Source organism: Xenopus laevis, chromosome 8L, assembly GCF_017654675.1.
Source record: "Xenopus laevis strain J_2021 chromosome 8L, Xenopus_laevis_v10.1, whole genome shotgun sequence".
In the NCBI taxonomy this organism is placed as follows: domain Eukaryota; kingdom Metazoa; phylum Chordata; class Amphibia; order Anura; family Pipidae; genus Xenopus; species Xenopus laevis.
The window spans coordinates 48,933,635-48,959,308 of NC_054385.1; the positions used below are offsets into that span (position 1 = coordinate 48,933,635).

A 25,674-nucleotide genomic window follows, 5' to 3' on the forward strand; every position below is an offset into this window, starting at 1 on the left:
AAAATATATGGATATTATGGAACTCCGGGGGGCTATACATATCCTAGTTTTTGAAAATAGGAACAGGAATAAGGATATCATTTACAGAATATCATGTATATCATGTCTAAAACATATATATTTAAGACATGATATACATTAAACGAATTAACCTGTACATTGTATAGTAATTTAACTATGCATATGAAGTAAAGCCAGAGAGCGAACACTGTGGCTTTGATTTCAGCAATTTAGTGGTAAAAAAGTTGTACATTTGTGCACCTAGCAACTACATTTCCATAAAACATATTTCTAGTAATTAGTAAAGTTTATGAATAGCTGTTGAACTATGTAGCATGGGTGACATTTGTAACTGGAACAAATGTCATTGCTGCTTGTTAAACAAGACATCATTGGTCAAACTCATAATTTTTTTCTTTAGCAATTAGTATTACCCACTTACCAACTATTTTCTTTGGGGAATTATCTGTGAAGGCTTCAGCTGACTTTATAATCATAAAAGAATAATGTACCTTCTAGGGGATTTGTTCAAATTGGTTTTTTGATGGTAAATACTAATTTGTTGCCAAAAGAAATTTAACTGTTTGAAATATTATTTCTATATTATTTAGACAAACAAAGGGGATGCTCTTGCAAACCGTGTTCAGAATACCTTGGGAAATTATGATGAAATGAAGGACTTATTAACAAATCACAACAATCAAAGCCATCTTGTAGGAATTCCAAAGAATTCAGTGCCACAGACACCAACTCCAGTAGAGAAAAATGAGCAGACCTTTTTTCCAGATCAAAGAAACAGGCTGGCCCCATGTCAGCAAAACAGTATCCATCCATCATCCTTAATGCCACCACCCTCTTCGCTGGCCCCAAATACAACCTTGACGCACAACCATGAAGGGTCTAGGAAGACCCAATCACGTGTGGATTGGGCACATGGAGGACACACCTCTTCTTGTACACAATCTAACCAGCTCAGCAGTCAACCAAGCAGATTAAAACACAATTCTTCACATGATTTGCTACAAATAAGATATGAGGACCTTTACAACTGCCAAAATGAGCAATACAAAAGTGGTGTTATTGATGAACTTGTACCTGCTACCACATCAACGCACTCCAGAAGGCACAACCACTCTAAAGCATTAAGTGGTGAACATGTCTTTAAAGAGAACGCTCATTCAAAATCACCAATTGACTCTGAAATCCTAGGGCATGGCTCTGTCTCTCCCCTTCCATCTACATCATTATTAGCTGCAAACAATAGCCTCTCCTCTCAGAACTTTCCTCCAGGAATACACAGTAAAACAAGCATGGTGCAGCAAAAGCCTACAGCTTACGTAAGGCCAATGGATGGTCAGGATCAAGTACCCAATGACTCTCCTGAACTGAAGCCATTAACAGAAATAGATGATGGATATAACAACCCTCTATTTGGAGCACTGTTAGAGGGGAAAGTCAGTGTACCTGTTACTAAGAGCAAACTGCCAAAGCTTACAATTCCCCAAGGAAACGAGGTAAGTTTTACATTCTGGTTGTTGTTTCTCATCATATCAGGATGTACCTCCATTGAATGAGAATGATACTAAATATGGAGATTTCTAGGATATTTTTACACAAACCTCTTTTCACAGACTGTCTTTTAATTATGAGAAGAAGAGTAGAACGTAACTTTAAAAGAATAATTTTATGAAAAAATACCAAATTGTTTCAGATTTTTAGAAATCTATAAATCTATCTATTTTAAAAGTACATAGTCAGATTGGCAAGTGGACATCAATACTTCTGGCACAACGTGTTTAAGTTGAATTTCTGGATACATGCCAAGAAAGTCAGAGTTTAGAAGAAAGATATTTTGTTCTTTAGAGGAGCAATCTCATCTTTACACAGATGAATTAACAGGACATCAACAAAGGAGGTTTTTGTGTAAATGTAGCTTTTCCCAAGAAAGAATTATTCTACAACACTATATAAGGTAGACTTGAATAAATAAACTGCTAAATTCACACCATCTCAATTCTCATAAAATCCTGTCTCCATATTTATTTCCTATGTTTTTGCACAATAAATTTTATTTAAATAACTAGACCTAGATCAAGTTTTCCTTTTCTGTAGTTAGATCATGTAAATAATGCGTTAGTCTGTTTTAACGCTCCATGGTATTTATTCAAATTTTGGGCTGCAACAAAGACAGATGTGTTTTTCAGTAACACTTGCAATAACTTTCTGAGAAGTTGTATGAAAACTGTGATTTTCTTTCCACCAAAGTAAACAGTAAAGGCTTTGGTCGGATAATTATCTTTGTGAATGTAAAGTCAGTTTTACAGACTGTAACCCTTTAAAGTGCCCTGACTGAGATATACTCAATGTCTGGCTAACTTTAATCAATATATTATGAATATGTGCATAAAGGTTAAGGGTAATGATTTTTTTACTGTATTTACTGTTAAAGGGCAAAAAAAGACATTTAGTTTTGATCACTTTAAAATTCAATCACTGCTATGATAGATCCCAGGCACCAGACAATGTTAAAGTTAAATACAAAAGAACCCAAAGAAATATTATAATAAAGTTGTGCTTAGTGTTTGTTTTGTTATGGGTAAAATAAGTTGTAATTCTGTTTTATTTACTTAGATTCTTGTTTCCTGTGGTGAAAATTCTAATTAAAATTGTATAAAAATGTTGACATTATTTTTTCCTAAATGAGAAAACATTGAAAGGAACATGTTCATGGCCATGTTAGCTTTTGGCAGTAAAAAATAAACATCGGGTAACAGTAGCCAAACACTGCAATAGTGTAGGTGTTCTATGACAAACAAAATATCTCTAGATGAATTGGTGCTCACATATAATGCCCCTCTATTCTGGATGATATAGGAGTCTAGACCCTGCTCATAAGCCCTTAGCCATGTTTGTTTTCTCTAAATTACAAATGTAAATAGAAAATTATTTGAACTGATTTTATTAGCAATCATTGAGAATTGATCTTGCTCTTAGTTTTGAGTTGTTACGGTTACATGTATATGAACCACAAGCAGTTCAACAACATTAGTGGTTGTTGGTTGTTTCTTTAGGTGGGAGATCAAAAAGGGGAAGTTGAATACTCAGGGGTAAATTTATCAAAGAGTGAAGTTCCGCCACTAGAGTGAAATTCCGCAGCTCTCAATTCATTTCTATGTGATTTTGAAAGGCGATGAATAAGCCTATAAAAATCCCATAGAAATGAATTTCACTTTAGTGGTGGAACTTCACTATTACCTTCACTCTTTGATAAATATACCCCTTAGAGAGGGAAGAATGTGAATGCAAATGTGAAAATTGTGGGGTAAAAAGCAAGAGCTTGGAAAGATGCAAATATACAAAAGAACATGCCTTTTCTATAGACATTAGTTGAGCTTATATCAAGACATGCCTATCTCAAAGTTACCACTGATATGATTATCCATCAATATAGCTCCAACATATTCCACCACACTTTACAGAGATTGTTTATAATTCATCACCACTGAATACTAAGTAATGGTGAACCTCTGAGCCTCAAGAAAACATTGTATTTCCTATAATAAAAAAATAAGCACTTCCTTGTAAAAGAGGTATGAGAGATATGCAGGAAGGCACTTAAGCGCCCTATGTGCTGCATGCTGCACTGAATGCCCAATAAAAAAAATCTGGCATTCAGTGGCGACTTGAATATAGCATCAGGATGCACAGCTATCCCAATCCTTACCGCTTGCCTTGGATCATGTCTATATGTCAAAGTCTACTTTGTTCTACATATAATATGCTGAAGTTTTTTCAGACCCTTTCTAACCAGCTACAGTAGTTGAGCCCTGCTCTATTTTGCTTAGTATTAGTGTGTGTAAAATAGTATCATTTATTTGCATTGCATATTTTTCTGAAGAACTGTATAACTTAATTATATGAATTATATTGTCATGTCATGCTTGTTTTGTAAATGTGTTCTGCTCATATATCTTCAGCTCTGCTAATTAAGGTGGAAGAGTTCTACTCTTGTTGCAGTGATACAATTTATAAAATAACGATTCTCCGTAGAGATTAATTAGGCAAAATAATTTGGTACTCAAGACTGACTCAAACCAAAGATAGTGCACAATAAAGGTCCATAAATTTAAAGATGTTATCTAATGACTTGTCAGCTTCAGAAGATCTGGTATTACTTTTCAGATAGAAGGTGTAGATTGTATTTCATTGGGAATATATGTCATTATGTTTTTTGCAGAGGTGAAGGACTAGTGTTGGCCTGGGTGCCTTGGGCCTACCAGGGGCTGCCATGTCAGGGCCCCATCCATGGCCCCTCCACCTCCATCACAAATCCCTTATATACCTAATGCAAGCCCTCCCAGCAGCTCACGTGGTGACTGAAAATGTATCCCTCCACCCCAGCTCCACGCAGGATGTGGTCCTGGCTCAGGTTTTCTCCTGGAATATATATAGAATTGCACATATAAAGTTTTCATATATTCAACAAGAACCCTGCACATTTTTATCTCAATGACACTTCCTAGTTATAAGAGAGAGAGAAAGAAATGCTGTGGCAGTAAGATGAGAATTTTATGGCTAAGAATATTGAACTGTGTAATGTCAGAGCCTTCCTCAGAAGCCAGAACTGACACATTACATATTCTACTGCACAGGGCAGGCTTTTAAATGTAATTAATCAGAAGAATCCAAGTGAAAGCATTTCCATGTGCTAATTAGAAATGGTTTAGTGCATTAATATACACATTGACTTGGGAATAAATTAACAGAGAAGAGCCGCATTAAGTTTGTAAGATGTAATTTCAATATTATATTTTTTATGTCTAAAACAAGTGGATAATATGATGTGAAGTTAAATGTATCCTTTTTGCTCTTGCTTTTTTTAAGCCATTACTGGCAAGTTTAGCATTGTAAATTGAACAGTGTTCTATGGTTCTACTAGTAGTGATGGGTCAAACCGATGGACCTAATTGCTTTTCTCTATTTGTAAATTAACTGTTTTGGAAAATGTAATGTTGTTAGCTGCAATTCTTCACCCGGAGACACGGTTTGACTGGGCTGGTGGGACAACGGGAAAAAACCCAGTGGGCCCTGCCAACCTAGACCCCATTCCCACCTACCCTGTGCCATCACTGCCCTCCCTTCCCCTGATTGCAACAAAAGTAGGAATGAGGTGAGCAGGCAGGTGGCGGGAGCCCCAGAGAGGTTGTGGGGGCCCCTGAGTTAGCCTCAGTGGGCCTTGTACACCCCAGTCCGACCCTACCTGGAGAAGTGGAAAGAGATGTTTTTGGAAAGTTATCTATTTTCTCAAACCATGGTCATCAACATTTTGGGCAGTTGCCAGTACAATATACTAGTATATATTATACCCTTCATTTTCTGGTAGATTTTGCTTGTAGACAGTTTGAAGAATTGTGACGGGTTGTCTCTAAGGCAAGGTATTATCAACTACTGCTATACTCAACCTCTGACACCTGATGAAGCAAAAATGTTGTATACATTTAATTGCAGGACATGACGTGTTCAGGGAGTTTATAAACTCAAGTATGAGTTTCTACTAGCGCCTGCAGTTTTTTTCATATTTCAAGGGCAGATAAAATTAGGCAGTAGAGTGTATATAATTGAAGAAAAGAAGCATTGGGAATTGATGAGATAATGGAAAATATAAGAATACTTTTGAAGATGTACCATAGATTGAAGCATTATGCTATTCTTTAAGTCTTTGGTATGCTGATCACTTAATACAAATAATACAAATTCAGAGAAAGCTCTTTACAAAGAAACATTATTTGGCAATGGGCACGGCTTGCACACACTGATACAAAAGCCTAAATAGAATAGCATTGAACCCGAAGGACTTTTTGTCAATAGAAAATATTATCAGTAACAAATAAATCTTCTCCTAGAATTAAGTAACGTTATACTTAGATGTTTAAAAGAAAACTCAGTGCCGGGATTTTATGATGTTGCTGGAAACCTCAGAGTGATTTGAGAAAACCATTATCAGATTTAAATGCTTGTTTTTATTGATCCTGACCAGAAGTTCAGTTTATTTCCCAAAATTAAAATATATAAAATGACTTCATAATAAAACAAGAGTTAAGGGCCATCTAGTTTAGACCCTTTGGCATGATTAGAAAAAAAAGACAGTGTGATATATAGCTTCACATTTGTCAAGGGATGCCAGTTTACAGTAATGAACTGAATTTTCAGTCCTACTCCAACAGCCAATACATTTATAACTTACTGCGTGTGCTGCTGACTTTTTTTTACATTAGATAATGGAGCCAGAGTTCTAGCAATAGTGACATGGTATATATGGCATGAACAAAGTGGGGGGTAAATGCCATCAAAGGGCACTAAATTCTGTAGCTCACCCACACATTACTCCGTTTTTTTTCGAGACTATAAAATATTATAAAGGGTTAAAGCATGCTAGAGCTGGAACATCCAGGGTTGTAGTCTAAAATCAGTATTGCTCATTAAATTCCCCATTCTAAAGCCATTGGTTACATTTAAATGCAAAATAATGTGAGAATTCCACTTAACCTGTGTAAATCTAGCCCCATGTACTTTGCTCCTACAATTGGGAATGAGACAAGCTTGGTAACAGCTGAAATGCTAATTTTGTCAAACATTTTAAAGACTCCTACTTTGCGCTGGGTGCCTGTTTAATATTAATACACTACAATAATATAGCACAAAGGTTAAGGACCAGCTGCATACATTTCAATAAAACTATATATTGTATCCCATAATTGGTCACAAATGAAGAAAAACACCAGTATTATTCGATAGGCAGTAAATATTTAACTTGATACCAATAGAAGTGGCCCATAGTATACAAGACAGTGCATGCAAGTTAACAGCGGGTAGGGGGCAGGACGGAAGGATGCCTACATGCCTCCCCGCCTGCCCCAGAATTGAGTGTGGCCTAATTTGATATTCTGGCCTAATGTAGGCTACACATGATTCTAGGCACTAGGTAGGTCTCTGCGCTCTGAAATGGAGGACAGAGGCCTGTGGCTTTTTGCACAATGCTCGCACACAGTTAGCAAAGTGCAAAAATGGCAGATTGGTGCCTTTCTTCCACTTTGCACACTGCTTTGGGCATTGTGAATGAGCCCTATGGAGTATAATAAGATCGAGTAAGGTAACCAGTGCATTAATACAGGAAACTTTCTTAGCAAAGTTGCAATAAGGGCAAACTTACTAAAGGAGTAGTAAAGTCCTGTAACTCAGTCCAAAAACTAAGCAATAAGAATTTACAGTGAAAGGAATACATGTGTCTGTAATTCTTCAAGGGCTCCTTATGTGAGCATGTAACTCAGTCCAAAAACTAAGCAATAAGAATTTACAGTGAAAGGAATACATGTGTCTGTAATTCTTCAAGGGCTCCTTATGTGAGCATGTCACTTTAAAGATTAATACGCAATTCTTATCTCCAAAGCTTCCAAATCTTTGGGTGAGCCCAGCACTTACATGCACTCAGTGGGACTTCCAGCCACTGTAGACACACTCCCCTTGTAGGTAGTTGTTCCTCCAGTGAGAATTTCTTATAAGATATAAATACCTTCCATGTAGTGTACCAGTAGCCTTCTAGCTCTCTGGGCCCACATCCAGATCCCACATCCAGATCCCCAATCCTTCACATTCCTTTCCTCCTTTCTTGTTCTGCCATGCCTCCTGATTCTCACCTTTTTCTGGTGGCTTCCAGGTGCTTTGCTTTCAACTGATGCCCGGAGTGTTGTTTTCATTATTCATGTCTGTGGCTGCTGAACTACAACTGTCATTAGGAACGTATATTATGGAATGCATGCATCCCCTTTAAACACATCACAAAGTAATATAGAAGTAATATAAAATGTTTCCTTTTCTATATACCATCCAGCATGTGTGTGTGTTTTCAGTCACTTTGTTTTATGTTTTATATCAATGCTGCAGAGATGTCTTTGATTCTTGGCATAGGGACATGATATACTTTTTATTATTATATTCTTTTTTTCTCTGACATTGCAAGTCAGTGTCTTCTGCTTTTCAAGTCTACAGCTCCCCTTCATATTCAGGATCTATCCCAGAACCAATTAAATGACAACACACTGGATAAATCTTTCAGATCTCAGCCATCTCTCCATTTACAGGACCCTAAAAACCTGTTATCGCGCCACTCTGCCCAGATGAAAAAGTCCATATATAAAAAGAAATTGTTCTTTGTGGCTAGTTCATTTACTAATGGTTGGTTTTCCAACTTGTTTTTCAGCTTTGCATGCTGCCTTTTAGTAAAACTACAATCGTTTTATAATTGTGTCGTTTTGCTTTTTACAATCATCCTGTTTGTGCTTGAATAATATTTCACCTTATCCAATGTATTATGGGCTGTTTAAGGGAATATTCCTAGCAGAGCAATGCCTTGATGTGTTTGCCTTTCTTTACACTCATTATTAGAGAATGAGCAAATGCCCATTAGAAGCATGTTAAGACTTCAGCTAGTCAAACCTGAATTATTGGGTTTAACATGAGTGGAATACAATGGCTGTAGATAGGGCTAAATCATATCAGTATTAATGAAATGTGCCATGTTTAGAGTAAATTATTGTCATTATTATAGTTGACAGTAGCTATAAACAAATGGTATAGGTGGGACATGCTCTCCATTTCTGATTCTGTAAATGGTAAGCATAACATATGGGCAAATTCTATTCTGCACCAAAAGTTTAATTTGCTTGCCATGCTGCAGGGAATATAAAAGCTATAATCTTCATCAATGCAGTCGTTGCATGATTATGAATGCGTACTTATATGGTGCCAACATATTCCACATGGCTGTATACACTGAACGTACAAATTACATGCACAAATACAAACCATAACGCATACAAGAGGTTAAGAGGGACCTGCTATTAGGGTTGCCGTCTGGTTGGTATTTTACTAGTCCAGCGAGTAAAAATGATGCCTCTTGCCAATTAATTAATTAATAGGAAAAAAGATCAAAATATAGGAAGGCAGTATTTTTTTCCAGAAAAGGTATTAAACCAATCATTGTACATATACAAGAGGAGTATCTTGTAATTTTGTTGAAATATTTTCTACATATGTGAAGTAAACAGAATGTATTTATTAAATTGCCTATGGGAGGCTTTCATAATATATAGACATTTCAATGCAAAATTGTAGATATATATCCACTTTTTAATTTTTTTCCAAGCGTGGCTCATAAGCTTGGATTGGGATGATAAATAAGCAGGTTGCTTTAAATAGATAAACTACACCAGCAAATGCAATTTCAGTTCTATGAGGCTTTAAAAGGCTCCAGTTTCGGATTATAATAATTGCTTTAATCCAAACATGTTTTAAATAAGCCAGTTTCATTGGTCTTAACCCTATTCTTGTCATTGAATTGCCTTTGCTTTCGTATTAATTAGCCCAAATTCTTATCGCAATTAACATATTGAAATGACAGAATACTTGTTTGTTTCTCTTGGACATGGCTGTTTATGGTGATTTCAATGCAATGCTTTTATTGTAAACCATAGTTTACTGCTTATCCAGTATGTGTATCCTTTATAGCGATAGATGATGTGGTGAATGACTTGGGTAGTGGAATGATTTCCAAAGTGTGGTTTTTTTTTTCGATAGACTTTTTAATAATATCTACCAAACACAGATCTACAGGATTGGGTGAAATCCTCCTTACAATTCTTCATACAGTATGTATAGCAGTCGATAAGCACACATTGGTATTCATTTAATCACAACAACCACAGTATAATCAATGCTGGCAATAATGCTCTAATTACTTTCTGCGATAAAAGAGCTTGAAACAATATTGCAATCTTTCAATCATTAAAACACAATGATCTACTTATTAATCAGTAATTAGTTTACATGCATAATATACATTATTTATACATAATTAAAGATACATATTTAATACATACAAATTCAGGACTGGTCACAGTTTAGATATGAGATTAACTAGCACCAGCTCCAGACCAGGGGGCCTTATTTATCAAAGTTCAAATTTATCAGACTATTTTAATGAGTAATGCTCAAAGGATAGGCCAGTATGTCATTCCGGGAACTCACTGTAGTATGTTTACAGAGGACAGTTTACTTGGCTGTTATGGAAGGTGGAGATTACTCTTATTTTAAAGACCTTTTACTAACCTACTGAGATAGTAGTAGATCTCAATAACGACTCAATGACATTTTTGTACTCATCCAGTATTTGGCATTCAGTGGCATGTGTTGCAAGTTAAGAGGTTAGACAGTTGCTCTACAGATATTTTTTATTTTTTGTTTATATTTTTTGTTGTGCTCTGACAATATAAATGCAGTTTAATGAGGACCTGTACATATGCCTATGTCTGCTTCTTTTCACCAAAACACGAGTTATACTCATTGCCCAGATTATTACATTTCCAAACTTCCACAAAAAAGGAGGGTGTTGGGAGCATTCCAAGGCTAAGTCAAACATACAAGTACAATGTGTAGATATCAGGGTTTTAGATTTAAGCCATAAGTGGTTATTATCAAAGAACAAAGATTATAGAACATGGCACTAATACAGAATTGCTGTGTTGTAGAAGAAGCTCAAGGTTAAAGGGTTTTTTTAAGATGCAGAGCAGTCATACCATCAAGACAATAATATAAAAAAAGTAATTTTATTTCATGAGTTCTCTTGCATTTAAATTTTAGTTCTGTCTTCTTCTTCTTGAATTGGAGGCACAATGTCATAGTTGGAACTTGATTCTGACTGCTTTTAGAACATATAGACCATCCAGTGCATAGCAGAATTCCCTGAAGCCACTGATAGGCCATGTTGACCAATTTGTGAGTGGGGACTGTGCAATCACCTGTGGACCAGGTTTAGCACCTGGGCTTTCAGGGTCAGGGCCAGTACAATTTGCTCGGTTTTTATTTGCTAAATCTAATGGCATGCCTTTAAATACTACTAGAGGCCAACAGCAAATCCATTGGTTGACATAATGTTACGATTTGTCTTAGAAAGATAACATTGTAAAGAGTAGGATTCACTCGAGATGAGCTAAAAGCTTATGGAAATCTACTTAGTACAGAGATTCTAATACACTTAGCTTGCTACAGTGGCACTTACAGTATAAAATGGTAGAGTGGACATTCTATTAGATAGCTAATATGTCTTCATTGTCAGTAAGGCCAGAAGAGTAAGTGCATTCCATTTTGATTGTATTGCGTATTGATTTAGAATGTTTCATACCTATATATTACAGTTTCTATTTCTATACCTACATAACAAATCCCTAAAGGAACATAATAGGATCTCTGTGCTTCAGGCTTATGATGACAGTATTGATCTGCGTGTGAGTTGTCTCAGACATCATGTTGAGCACTGAAGATTCTTTGCACATATTCACAGAAGAAAAGAGTGGCATTTAAAATCCCCAGAAATCAGAGCTCTATAAATAATGGGTTATGGCTGAGTTTCTAGATATGGAATATATCAATATTGTTTTTAGCTGCCTTCTCAGTTCTTTCCACAAATCACTCAGTGCCATTATCATTAAATTGGCCTGCAGTAAGAGGAGCAGATTTACACACTGTGTGGATTCATTTTAACGCTCTCCTGGAAGCTTGCTTAGTCTTAAAAGCCACACGTACCCATGAATACAGTGTAAATAGTGTATACGGTGAAACAAAAAGGCACTTTATTGTTATCATTGGTGCATGTCTTAGCAAGAATGGCTGAAATGTAAAAATATTAAAATGTCTAATTATGGGGAGTTATGTTGGCACTTTCTTATTCATTTTTTGGCCAATATATTATCTCTACAGTGCCCTGAGGTTTAACGTGGTAAAAAAAATAAAAAAAAATAAATAAAAAAAAAACAAAATCAGTTGCTGTCGACTGAGCTTTCGTAAGATTCAAATTTCATGCAAATCGATTCACACGGATTCACATTGTCGTTTACATTGATTTATATACGACTTGGGATTTGCAGGCAAGCCTTCCAGCTTTCAGTTGTTTTGCTCACATGTAACTGTGGTCGTGACACTCTATTTCCCTAGTGTCATGCATTATAAGAAAAATAAAACTGCTTGGAAAAGGAAGTGAGTGCTGTTGCGTAATCCCCTGTTCAGCTCAATTAGAAGTGTCAGAGCACGGGTTAGGGTTTGCATAGTTGTGGGTAAAAATTGATATTGCCACTTGTTATAAATGGATGGGAAAGGAAAACTGTATTATAATGTGTGTAGTGCTGAGATTTGAAAAATGTGGTCTGTATATGGTTTAAATGTGGTATGGTTATTGTTTAACCTCTATGAAAATACCATCATACCACACTTACATGGCACACATAATTAAATAAATGTTTATGTAGAGGAACAGAATGTCCCAACAAATATAATAATTACCATTTTCCACTTTGCCCTTTGAATTTTGCTCAGTGTGTGTGTTTTATGCAAAGACTTTGCAAACCTAGTGCTTAAAATGCTGAAACTCATGACAATGTCCACTTATAGCCATTTATTTTATACTGTCCCTATATGGTGATACCCACTTATAACCGTATGCTGGGCCTATTCTGACCTGAGCTCTAAATATAATTGTAATGCATAAGGCATGCTAAAGAAAGTGACTTGCCTAAGGTTATAAGTAGCAGACAAGGGAATTCAGCCAGGTTTGCTGTAAGTAAAATTGTTACATTTTGTTTTAAGCTTATTTTTATGGGAAGAAGAGAAAGGAAATAATTCTGTTTGCAATGGAAAAGTTCAGTGGCTAATATAGAGGTGTGACAACTCATAGCAACCAATTACATGCTTGCTTTTATCATATTTGCCTTACACACAGGGGCCCATTTACTTCGAATTTCGAATGTTTTTTTTGGCTACTTCGACCATCGAATGGGCTACTTCGACCTTCGACTACGATTTCGACTTCGAAACGAACTATTCGAAATAAAAATCATTCGACTATTCGACCATTCGATAGTCGAAGTACTGTCTCTTTAAAAAAAAACTTCAACCCCCTAGTTCGCCAACTAAAAGCTACCGAAGTCAATGTTAGTCTATAGGGAAGTTTCCCATAGGCTTTTAAACAATTTTTAGGTCGAAGAAAAATCGTTCGATTGATGGATTAAAATCCTTCGAATCGAACGATTCGAAGGATTTAATTGTTCGATCAAAGGATCTTTCGTTTGATCGAACAAATTGCGGTAAATCCTTCGACTTCGATATTCGAAGTTGAAGGATTTCAATTCGGCAGTCGAATATTGAGGGTTGATTAACCCATGATATTCAACCATAAGTATAAAATATAAATCTGCCTTACAGTAATCAACGCATATACTCAACGCAGGTGCTTAATCAGTTTATTCAGCCAATACCATATCAACATTATTGGGGTTGGTAATTATTTCCAATTTGTGATTCCATAGGTCCGCCAGTCATTAGAAGTTAAGTAATTCATTTATTTAATTAAATTTAAATTTAATTAATTGAAATTTAAATTTAATTTATATTTATTTATTTATTCAAATTATTTATTTGGCTCTGGTATATTTGGTTCAGTGCTCCACTTTATCCAAAAACACATTTAACCGCATCATTTACATAAAAGCCCCATAGGCCTTGATTTGATACTTTTTAAACAGATACAGTACCTGTGTCATATATGCAAAATACGTAGAGCAGTCATTAGAACTCAGAAGCTCTAACTGAGTTCTAACACCCCTCTGAATCCTTAATGCATCAGATGTCAAGCAGCCATGGATTAGAACATGTTTTTCATGATAGAAAGCACTGTTTCAACACAGAAATAGGTAATCAAATATGAAATGCCCAATATTTTGTACAGTGAGATAACTGTTGTTAGCGCTGGATACACAGTTTCAAAACTGTGGTCAGGGGAGCCTGCAAAGTTTTCCGATTGTCATATTTGATTGGTTAGTCTCATCATCTTTTGCTAAAAATTCATTGCAACAATAATTATATCTGTATAACTTTGTGCTGATCTTTTTTCTAGTAATCCTGAACACCCATGTGGTAAAATGTTGTGATATCTTGCTGATCAGTCAGTGTTCTGACTGGCTGGATATTGTTATATGGCAACAAAAAATGGCAATTCTTTGTTACGGTGGCATACATATTTCCTATTGCATTACCTTTTAAATCTATTTACCATGAAATTGTTACTAGTAAAAAGTTAAACATAAGATATGTTTTTAATTATAACAGAACAATATACAAGACATGTTTCCATTTATTAACTGATAACCTTCTTTGATATCATGTGCTTTAGGCTTTTAGTCCCTCCTAAAATAAACCTCTACGTAAATGCATTGGCACTTAAGGTTGGCGCAGAAGGATTAAAAGATGGAGATGGCAGAAATTGTATCTGACAGTTTCAAAACAAACACTGTAAAAACTAGGTCAGGGGAGCCTGCAAAGTCTTCCCATTGTCATATTTGATTGGTTAGTCTCATCATCTTTTGCTAAAAAATCATTGCAACAATAATTGGTGTTCATTAGTGCGAAGCATTGTAGCACCATTGGAGAAACATTTGTTAATGCAGCTAATTAAAAATATATACATATCTTACCATTTTATCTGTGAGTGTTGTAAAATATCATTTTCAGCGTGATTGCATTCACATAAATTAACCTATTTAGTGTTTATAATAGACCGGAAAATGCTGTGATAATATTATTCATTCAAGCATAATGTTGGCTGGGGGCTGCAATGCAATGTGAGGGATAGAGGTCACTTTGTCAGGTTAAACATTTCATGCCAGGTTAATAATTTAACTGATATTGGCGGTTAATAAAAGCTTTCATTCGAGGGGTGCAAGCAAGGTAGATTTTGATTGATCCAGTTCAGCAACACAGAGCAACTCTTTAATAGAGAGGAAAATATGCTCCATTGGGCAACAGACATTAAGGGGGTTATTTATCAAGGTCTGACTATCCGAACCTCGAATAATTTGTAGTTTTCGGAGCAAAAAAAAAAAAAAGATGAATTTTTCGAGATTTATTAAAGTCCATGGGCTAAAAACTCTAGCATCTAAAAGCTCTCGAGGCCCTGTATAAGTCAATGGGGAAGGTCCCAGTATCTGCGTTGGTACAGATATCCAATGATTTCGGGGTTTTGGCGCAAAAAACCCTGAAAACTCAGAAAAAATAAATTCGGTGTTTTCTGGGAAAGCTCCAGAGTTTGCTCGACCCTATTTTTTCAGACTTTTTTCTTCATATATAAGGTCCATTCGGGAATTCTGAGTTGCTCAAAGTTTGATATTAGAAATAATGAGATAAATTTGGCCCTTGATAAATAACCCCCTTATTCTTGTGTAGCCTGCACATAGTGGGTAAGGTAAGGCAAAACTTCAACTTCAAATGATCACTCGTATTTTCCATACCTACTAAAAAATCATTTAAACATTGAATAAACCCAATAGGATTGTTTTTCTAATATTGAAGTGTAAAGTGTCTTTTTTTCACCTTCTGAAGCAGCTCTGGGAGGGGAAGTCGCCGACCCTGTAAACTGTTCTAAATGGATACATTTAGTTGATACATTTCTTATTTTTGTCCCTGCTGAGCAGAGTCTCTTGGTTTCATTACAGGCAGCTGTTAGAATTGATACAATAGTTGCTAATACTCCAGAAGTACTGCTGAGAAATGTATCAACTAATTGTAACAAAATTGTAACGGTTTAGAGTCTGCACCTGAATTACTGAGCTGCCAGACTCAAACACCAGAGACGAACATTCAACTTTTACCTTAGATTTTGGAAAAACAGTAAAAAATAAATAATGGAAAGTAATTGGAAAAATTCTTTAATTCTGGGAAACAAGCTAAAAACAACTAAATTGAAAAAAGAGTTTGGAAGGTGAACAACCCCTTTAAGGATCAAGTACAAGTACTGTACTGTTTTCTTCTTACATAGAAATAGAATTATTATGGAGTCTATGAGAGATGGCCCTCCCGATATTCAGAGCTTTCTGGATAATGTTTTCTGGATAACAGTTCTCATACCTGTTTATATATATATATATATATATATATATATATACACATATATATATTTTGTATGTAAAATGACTTCTTTATAGTTATATCTGTATGACCAGTTTTTCGATGCAGTTTGCAGTATATAATATGTCAGATTAATTGCAAGTTCCTGTCTGTGCATTTACTTGACTACGCTCTATTACAAGAGCCGCCGCATGTCTCTCCCAAACATTGACAGAATCTTTGGCCTATAATAGAAACCTATTGATCTAGGCCAGCCCGACAGGCATGCATTTAACACATAATAGGGAAAAACAGCATTGTCTTCGAGCATTGCTCTGTAGGTTTAAAGAGCTACGCTAGTGCTGCGAAACTCGGTTGCACAATTGGATATCTGGACTGATTGCATCCTGTCTGAAAACACCATTAATTCTCTTTTATTTGATGGTGCACTTTATAAGGTCCAGACTTTATACAGCTCAGTTTAAATGTGGTCTAGTATATACTCTATGAGGGGCCTTTGAAGATATAAATTTAAAGCTTATTTTTTTTGTTCTAACCTTTAGTGATGGGCGAATTTATTCGCCAGGTGCGAATTCGCGAAAACACCAGCGAAAATTTGTGGCAAAAACGGGCGCCGGCGTCAAAAATGGGCACCGGCGTCAAAAAAACAGGCGTTTCGAAATTCGCGAATTTTTCGGTGAAGCAAAACGGCGCAAATTCGCCCATCACTACTAACCTTCCTTTCCATTTCATCAGCCAGACACTTGAAATCAAACCCTACCAAACTGTTGCTCAATAGTCTCATAACTGTGGGCTACAACCGTTTCATGGAACTAAGTCTGGATGGATAACATATGCATATCATACAAGTAACCACTACTCATATAAGCAAGTGGGCATCTAAAAATTCAAGTATGACGTGTTGAGGGCTAGGGTACAACCGTTTGACTTCAGGAAACTGAGTGCTGAAATACTAGGGGGGACAAAGCACACTGATGGGAAGTATAAAGTATGTACAAGCATTCTGGATCTAAGCAGTACCTATTAATTAATTACATATTTATATAATTATGGTACAAGAGCATATTTACACTCTATAGAAGTATTATCAGGAGGCATACATTTACTTATTGTACATGAAAAACTAAGAACACTATCTCAGTAGGTGATTTATAGACATGAAGTGTTTTTAAGGCATCAGTTGAGGTTCTGTTTGAGATGACCATCCATTGCTGGTTAGGGTTGGGTGCGGGTCAGACTGGGGAAGTGAAGATTCCCTGTCTTGGAACCAGAGGCATGCACAGAAGTAGTGTACAGAGCGAGAAGACTTGGGTACGGGTTGGGTTAAGGTTTTTCTTAACCTGCACATCACTAGCACCCAGGTACTGTTTAGCAAATAGGGTTTGTAGTAATGTGTGCAAAGTTGTGCCATAGTACACTAACATAGCAGATCAGTAGTTAGTATAGTATAGTATAGTACAGTATAGTATAGTATAGTTTTAAGAATCTTTTACAGAATCCATATTTGTGATTTGAATTTGCCTTCCATTTGTTGTCCACAATTGTCAACATGTGTGTTCAGGGTGAGGTCCTAACCTTTCTTCTTCTCATATTGATATTAAACAGATGACTTGAGGCTGTCATATGCTACATAACAGGGATCTTAATCATATTGAAATTGTTGTGGTGCTTCTTATGAGCTATTAACTGAGGCATGGCGCATCCTTAAGAATAGGAGGCAACCACATGATTTGCTTAGATTTGCTCCTGGCAGGCATCCACAATGTAAAAGGCAGCATGTGAGCATAGGGCGTTCTGATGGACATCCCTAACATTCACATCATTTGTGAGGCGCCAGGTACATAGGGAACTCTTGTTCAAGGCAGGGTTGCTCTTCTGAGCACTTTTGTAAGATATACCAACAAAGGCACAGCTGATACATTGGGCACCATGCACTTAGCTGTGCATAATTGAAAAGTGCAATTGCTTCATACATATTGCTTTAGTTATTAAGGAGATTTCATTTATTTAGTCACTTATGTGATTTATTTAGTTATTTTATTAGTGTTTTGTTGCATATAAGACAGACAATTATATCTTTGTGGAAAGCAAATTGGCGTTGAAAACAGGCTTGTCATTTCTGTTAACATTCATATTAGAATGGATACTGAAATCATGCCTCTTAACAGAGCAAACAGCACAGAACCACATATAATGAGATGTGATAACTTTAACTGCCCGTGTTGCAGCAAACTCACTCACCAAAATCATTTTGTTACAGAAGAAATTTGATTACACCAAATAAAATCTTTAGTCATGTATCATCAAATTTGCAGAATGTCCTAAAATGCCCATAGCTGAGTATTTACTTGCAAGGATGATTTCTGCATTGGAACTGATAATGTAATAATAAAGAAAGCTAAAAAGCCATTCAAAGAACTTAATAGATACAGTGGATTCATAAATTGAAGGTCTTACAATGACTATGGGATTAGTCATTGTAACTATTTGGGGGACTATTTGTTCCCTTATCTAAAAATATTTAGAGTTTGCTCTACACATTGGAATAATGTTTTTTTCTCTTTTGTGATTCTTTTGTTTAAAACATGAAATTGGTCCAGTCCAGTAGAGAAGCCAATCAGCAGTCATATTTTATTATTATCATTCATTTTATAATTATTAAGACAAATTTATAAAGCACCAACATATTCTGCAGTACTGTCAAAAAATGGTACATACCATACAGATTAAATTCAATAGCAACCTATAACCTTTACAAAATAAAGAGAGAGTCCCGCCCAAAAGAGCTTACTATCTAATGCGGAAAACTGACTGCCTGTCTGTTAGAGATGTACAAATGTTTTTGCCTGATACAGAGTGGCTATGAGTGGCAACAATTTTTGGAAATTTCTGCTAGAATCTTGCATGCGTTTTGTTTTGCCAAATGCATTAGAGTCAATGGGTATTTCTTCTTACTTTTTTTTCTGTGCAAAAAAAGTGAGAAAAAAAACTCCAATGCACAAGAAAAAAAAACAGCCATTGACTTCACTTCATTTGGCATAACTAAAAACACAATTTTTGCCAAAACTGGGTAGTTTAACTCATCCCTACTGGCTATTGTGATCTACTGTACAACTTACAACATAACCCACTGGGGGTTATTTATCAAAGGTTGAGTTAGTGAGGGTTAGGAGGTTTTTTTCTACCTTGAATAAACTCACAACTCGAACATTTGCTTATTTATGAAAAAAACAGAATGTAAAAAACGTAATTGAGTGCAATCGGTGAAAAAACTTGAATACCTCGAATTTATCGAGTTTTTCAGAGCAAACTACTGTAAAACACCTGAAAATACTGAACCTCTGCTATTGACGTCTACATGACCTCATCAGGCTTTAGCTGGAGTCATTTTGCATTTGGGCTTTTCGCAGCTTTGTGGCAAAATAAATTTGAGGTTTTTTTCCCCTGTTTTTTTTTTAGTGAAACTATCCTTGAAAACAAGAATATTTCGAGAAAACGCAACTCTAACTTTGATAAATAACCCCCTTAAAGCCTTTAAAAGTCTTTGTTATTTATTACATATCGCAAGCAATTATTCTTCTGTATGTTCTGCATTATTTTAATAATCATTTGTCGTTCCTGATGGTAATGGAATTCCCAAAAACAGCAGTACTGAGGGCCATTCTATCCATTAGTCGTACATGGATGTTTTACAAAAACATGGCAGCAGATTTAATTAATTAATTGGCAATATCTTGATGATGCTATGTGTAGTATTATGTGTTATTATATGCTGTGGCTTGTACAATAGCTAGAGTATATATGGCCTGTATGTCAAATGGTTATTGGTCTTGGCTAATATGATAAGAAGGCGCCAGGACTGGCTATCTGATGTTCAACATATTTAAAGAGCCAGTTCACAAATCAATGAATATATAATTTGAAAGTGATCAGCCCAAAATAAAAGGCCCATTTGTCTGAAAGAATATTTATAGGCAGATTATTAAGCATTCAAGAAAAAGAGAAAGCAATTTCAATTACACACAGAGCATAAACAAATGATGAACTGCATGTGCCGAATGAAGAATTATGTGCAGAGTGCTTATGTGTGCAACAATATTTATTCAGAATAGCGATCCTTTAAAAATAAATCCAACTCATTGGGGGAAATCAGAGAAGGGTGGGAAAAAAATTATCTTGTATTTAATTTGTGTCTTTCTTGGCTGATAGTTTATTCCTGTTGAATTTTCTCAAATAACAGATTGAGCTTTGCCAATGATTACATTGCTGAATGCATTTGCTTCCATATTTTAGCTACCAGAGATCCCAGAAGTCTTGTAGTCTAGGGCCTGTTTGGATTTGTAAAAACATCTCTGGCCGTTGGTTATGGACATGGACTGGCTGATGTAGGTTTTATAATGAACATTTATCCTTTATTTATATAGCAGCTTCAAATTACTCAGACCTTTACAAAGAATGTTCAATTATTCACAGCAGTCCCTGCCACAATGGAGTGGCGATACTATTTTTTTTCCTATAGCACACACTTGGGCCAGTTTCATCAGGACCCAATTAACCTAGTCATTTTAGCAGACCATGTTTTAAGGAACCCGGTAACTGCACTCATGCAGCACTAAGTTGTTTTTGCAGCGCCCCCTCACTCTGTTTGTAGGAGTCCTGTCATGTTGACCTCAACACATTTATCACAGCATTTAGGGTCTTGCTTTATTGTGAACAATGAAATGGGCTAGTGATGTCAACTCACAATATTGACAATTGATGGATGGCACCAAGGTGAAGTTTGCGATACTCTACAATCCATCAATATAGAGAATAGATGAGACCTTATAGTCAGAAGAAAACCTGTTTTGTTTTTTTTAAGGAGCTTTGTATAGTGCATTTGTTTTGTAATCAGTTATAATGTGACAATTTAGTTTTGGATTTCTGTATAAATGGGCTGAGAATGAAGTTTGTGCAGACTTGAAGGGTTATTTGGAATAAGCAATAATATATGTATATATATATATATATATATATATATATATATATATATATATATATATATATATATCTATATATATATATATATCTCCAAAAAATAAAGCCGCACCAGCAGGACTTTGGCATCCCAAACCCCACATTTAAACATTTACAATTGGCGCCAAACAACGTCCAGTGATGACGTTCTATCTAGGCGTCTGATGTAACCAATGACGTGAACTGCTGTGACTTTTGAACCAATGTAACGACAAGCCAAATATTCTAAAAACTTTTTTAGGGTGACCTATCATGAGGTCCCACTGTATGCTCAATGTTCCTCATGTATCTACAGGTGCAGTTTTGTGTCCCGTGAAAACATTCAAACACCACCAACACCTAATTAATTGTTTCCCTTTGACATCGTTTGTCTAATCACTATGTGTAGCACCCTTTGCGGAAAGTCCCTTTGGCTCCTTTGTTCCTCATGGAAAAGGGCATGAGGAACAAAGAAGCCACAGGTACTTTACGCAAAGGGTGCACCAGATTTGCTTCTTTTGTGTTTGTGTATATATATATATATATATATATAATCATCAAATATAAATAACTTTTAAGGCTAGACTTACATCTAGGTGACTTCCAGTCTACTATTACCTTACCATGACTCTATGTGAAAAGATATTTTTCAACAACCAGTCAAAATTTGGGGAATTTCTGCTGTCTGTGATCTAAACAAACCATACCCTGATTTGCTTAACTCTGCCCCATTGCACATTAGCCATGCCCCATATCCAGTAGTTCAACACTTGCCATGGATTATACAAAGCATTCGCTCAGTGAAAAAAGGTAAAAACTGAAATTGTCATTTTCAATTTGTCACGGTCAAGAATCTTATGTTGAAACATTGGTAGTGATGGGCGAAATAAATTCGCCTGCCACGAATTCGCTGCGGATTTCCGCATTTCGCCACCGGCATCAATTTCCGATTTTCACAATTTTTTCGTGAAAATGTCAGCTTTTCACAATTTTTTTCAAATTTCAAATTTTTTTTTGTGAAAGCCTTAAGATTTCATGATTTTGTAGTGAAAACCTTCAAATTTCTGATTTCCGATTTCACGATTTTTTGCAAATTTTGCGGGAAATTCGCAAATTTTTCGGCGAAGCGAATCGGGAGAAATTCGCCGTCACTAAACATTGGGAATCTATGGCATTGGGAATCTATGGCATATTTTACACCAGACCCTAAACATATAGATATAAATCATTATATGTAGTAACCACATATATCTAGAAGCTCCAACATTCATTAATATAATAATTATTATTATCCCTTATTATTCAAGAACTTCTTTTCCTTAGGCATTGGTCTGCAAATGTAGAGCAAAACAGTGATATCACTTCTTTTACACTGCTGTACTGTAATTTTTTGATATACAAGCTTTTGAATTAACATTAACAGTCCAAATGATTAGAAATGGTAAACCAATTAAAAATAAATTACTACATTATAAAAAATATATCTATATTTTCTGTCTATACACATTTCATGAGCTTTCCACAATTTATAAATCCATACTGCGTCTGTCTGGTTCTCTTTGGGCCTACAATAGAACCTGACCTTTAGGGCCCACTCTTTGATACAGAGTACCATGTGTTAGATGTTATCATGAAAATAAGAGCTAGGGCTCATAGAAATTGACTTAGGTTAGGACCGGGCCCAGCAGGAAATCACCTGGAATTGTGACAGGCCAGTCTGGCCCTGAAACCATACAGTTCATTTTGGTATTTGAGGTTTTGCAAAAATGCCTATAAAAGTGAAAGAATTAAAATATATTTTATTGATTCCACCTGGAACGATGCCCTGTGCACTATTAATCATGTTCACATAACAGTTCAAAAACAGGAAACTGGAGCTTATAAAGTTTTACCTCTGCTACATTTTTTCATTGGAAGTTTGTTATTTTGAGACATTGGAATGATATTGTTGGCTCCAACACAACTATAATTTGAAAGAAAAGGTTTATAACAGACCTTTTCCTCCTATCAAAAGTTCATGTGTTATGGGAAGGTATACATGTTACTAAGAATATTATAGTTTTCAGTGTATATATATAAATATATATATAGATATATATATATAGATATATATATAGATATATATATATAGATATATATATAGATATCTAAGAAAGTACCTGCACTCAATCCCTTCTGGTTTTTGGTTGGTGCTGGGTCAAGTTTATGACATACATTCTTCAAAATGGATCCGCACTTTATACGATTCAATCAAAGTGGATTTTATTAAATAATTTAAGTGATAAAATCCACTTTGATTGAATCGTTTGGAGTGCGGATCCATTTTGAAGATTATATATATATATATATATATATATATATATATATATATATATATATATATATATATATTTTTACACACACACACACACACACACAAATAGTATATTTAATTTAACAACTAGGGGCACATTTACTTTACTTTTTGGGCTACTTCGACCATCGAATTGGCTACTTCGACCACGACTTCGAATCAGACGATTCAATCTAAAAATCGTTCGACTATTCGACCATTTGATAGTTGAAGTACTGTCTCTTTAAAAAAAAACTTTTATCCCCTACTTCACCAAGTAAAACCTACCGAACCTCAATGTTAGCCTATGGGGAAGGTCCCCATAGGCTTTCTAAGCTTTTTTTGATCGAACGATTTTTCCTTCGACCGTTCGATCGAACGAATTGCGGTAAAATTGATATTAGAAGTCAAAGGATTTTACTTCGACGATCGAATATCGAGGGTTTATTAAAACTGCCCCCTAGTGTGTTCCCTTATATTATTATTACTGAATACTAAACAGAAGCAGGTAATCTGAGTCTGACATTTACACCCTCAGGTATTATATTTTAACTGTGCAGCAATTATGAATTTATTTGCTATTACAGGAAAGTTACTTATTATAATGAGCTCCGTTAGTATCTGTGTACATATTACATGCACTTAAAAAAAAACATATATATTGCCATTATACAAGCGCTTAGCATTACCTAATGGGCCACTACCTGAAATTATGCATGCTTTATCTGAGCTCTAAAAATTAATTCATTCATACACTAGTTATAACAATTACAGAATGAATTTATTACAAAAAGCAGGCCGTACATTTTTGCTAAAATGTATTTTTGTAGAATGCTCCACCAAATACCACAATTTAGTGTGGCAAAATTCATTGTAGATTTCCATCGGCATCTGAATATGCCTAATGTTAATTGTTTCTGAACTGATGCGAGTAAATTAGTTTTTTATAGGCTCATAATGATAGGCTGTGTTTGTGACAAAGTGATTTTTAACATAATAGTAGTGTCACTATCATACTTTTAGGGGCATATTTATCAAGGGTCGAATTTAAAAAACTTCGAAATTCGAATTCAAAAAGACTAAACGAAATGAAGTCGAAGTTTTTTTTGGTTGAATAGGTCCGTATTTGGCCGAATTCGAATCGTACGATATGAATATCGCATTCGATCAAATTTGATTCAAAGTTTTTCCCCAAAAAAACTTTGATTTTTCAAAGTCCACCAATTAGAATGTTCTAATTGTTTTCAAAATTCAAAAATTGACCTCAACCTTTGATAAATATGACCCTTAATATTGACTCTAAAAACGGCAAGATGTCACAGTGACCCTCTCAGAATTAAATTACTCAGTGACTTCCTACAACCTTCAGGATAGGACAGAACTGTGACCCCCAGCACAGAACAGCGAGTGACTTCCTCTGGCACAGTGGCCTCAGCATTTCAAATCACATGACACAGCAAGGAGGCCCCATCGATATAGGACACAGTGGGGCTCATTTATCAACACTGGGCAAATTTGCCCATGGGCAGTAACCTATAGCAACCAATCAGTGAGTGGATTTCTTCAGCCAGCTGCAGGTAGAACAATGAATACAACAATTTGATTGGTTGTCATGGGTTACTGCTAATTTGCCCAGTGTTGATAAATGACCCCCACTGACTGTAGCATTTCAAGACACAGTGGTAAGACACAGTTGACCCCATATTTGATGACACAGTGTGCCCAGTATTTTCAAGACATATTGGCCCAAGTATTCCATGGCAAAATAGCCCCAACATTTCACAACAGTGTCTCAACATTTCATGACATGGTGGCCACAGAATTTCACAACATAGTGGCCCCAGCAATTTATAAAACAGTGGCCTCAAGCATTTAATTACACATTGCCCCCAGAATTTCAGGACACAGAACCCTAGCATTTTAGCAATGTATGGCACAGTACCCCTAACATTTCATAACACAGTATACCCAGCATTTCTAGATAAACAAATAATATGGACAGCAGCTAATCTTCCAATAAAAATAATTTCTTTACTTGCTCAGCTAATGCCTAATGCATGTTGGGAGCTGCTACCATTAATCATAGTTGATTCATTATATAGGTGTCAGCAGGAGTGCCCGTTGGCAATCCCATCTCCGGCGGTGTCCCATCCAAGGATGACGCCACGCGCCTGGCGCGAAAATTGAAAATAAAAGGATTTCCAGGCCACAGGCCCCATTATAGGAATTGCTTCCTTTGTTTCTTAATTGTTTCCTGGATTCCTGACCCTCTGCTAGAAACTCATTCTGATCCTTGCTGCCTGCCTTATTAAACTCTTGCCTGAACTTGACTATGCTTACAC

At 35.8% G+C, this 25,674-nt stretch overlaps 1 protein-coding gene across 3 annotated transcripts in view; it reads left to right on the forward strand.

Annotated features, from left to right (window-relative positions):
* aff2.L (AF4/FMR2 family member 2 L homeolog) overlaps positions 1-25,674 on the forward strand; it is a 352,995-nt gene that overhangs the window by 143,532 nt on the left and 183,789 nt on the right. For all 3 annotated transcript variants that reach the window (XM_041572755.1, XM_041572754.1, XM_041572756.1), the window contains one exon: positions 612-1,514. In XM_041572755.1, coding sequence (XP_041428689.1) covers positions 672-1,514 — 843 coding nt within the window. In that variant the 5' untranslated portion in view covers positions 612-671. The remainder of the gene's footprint in view (positions 1-611; positions 1,515-25,674) is intronic.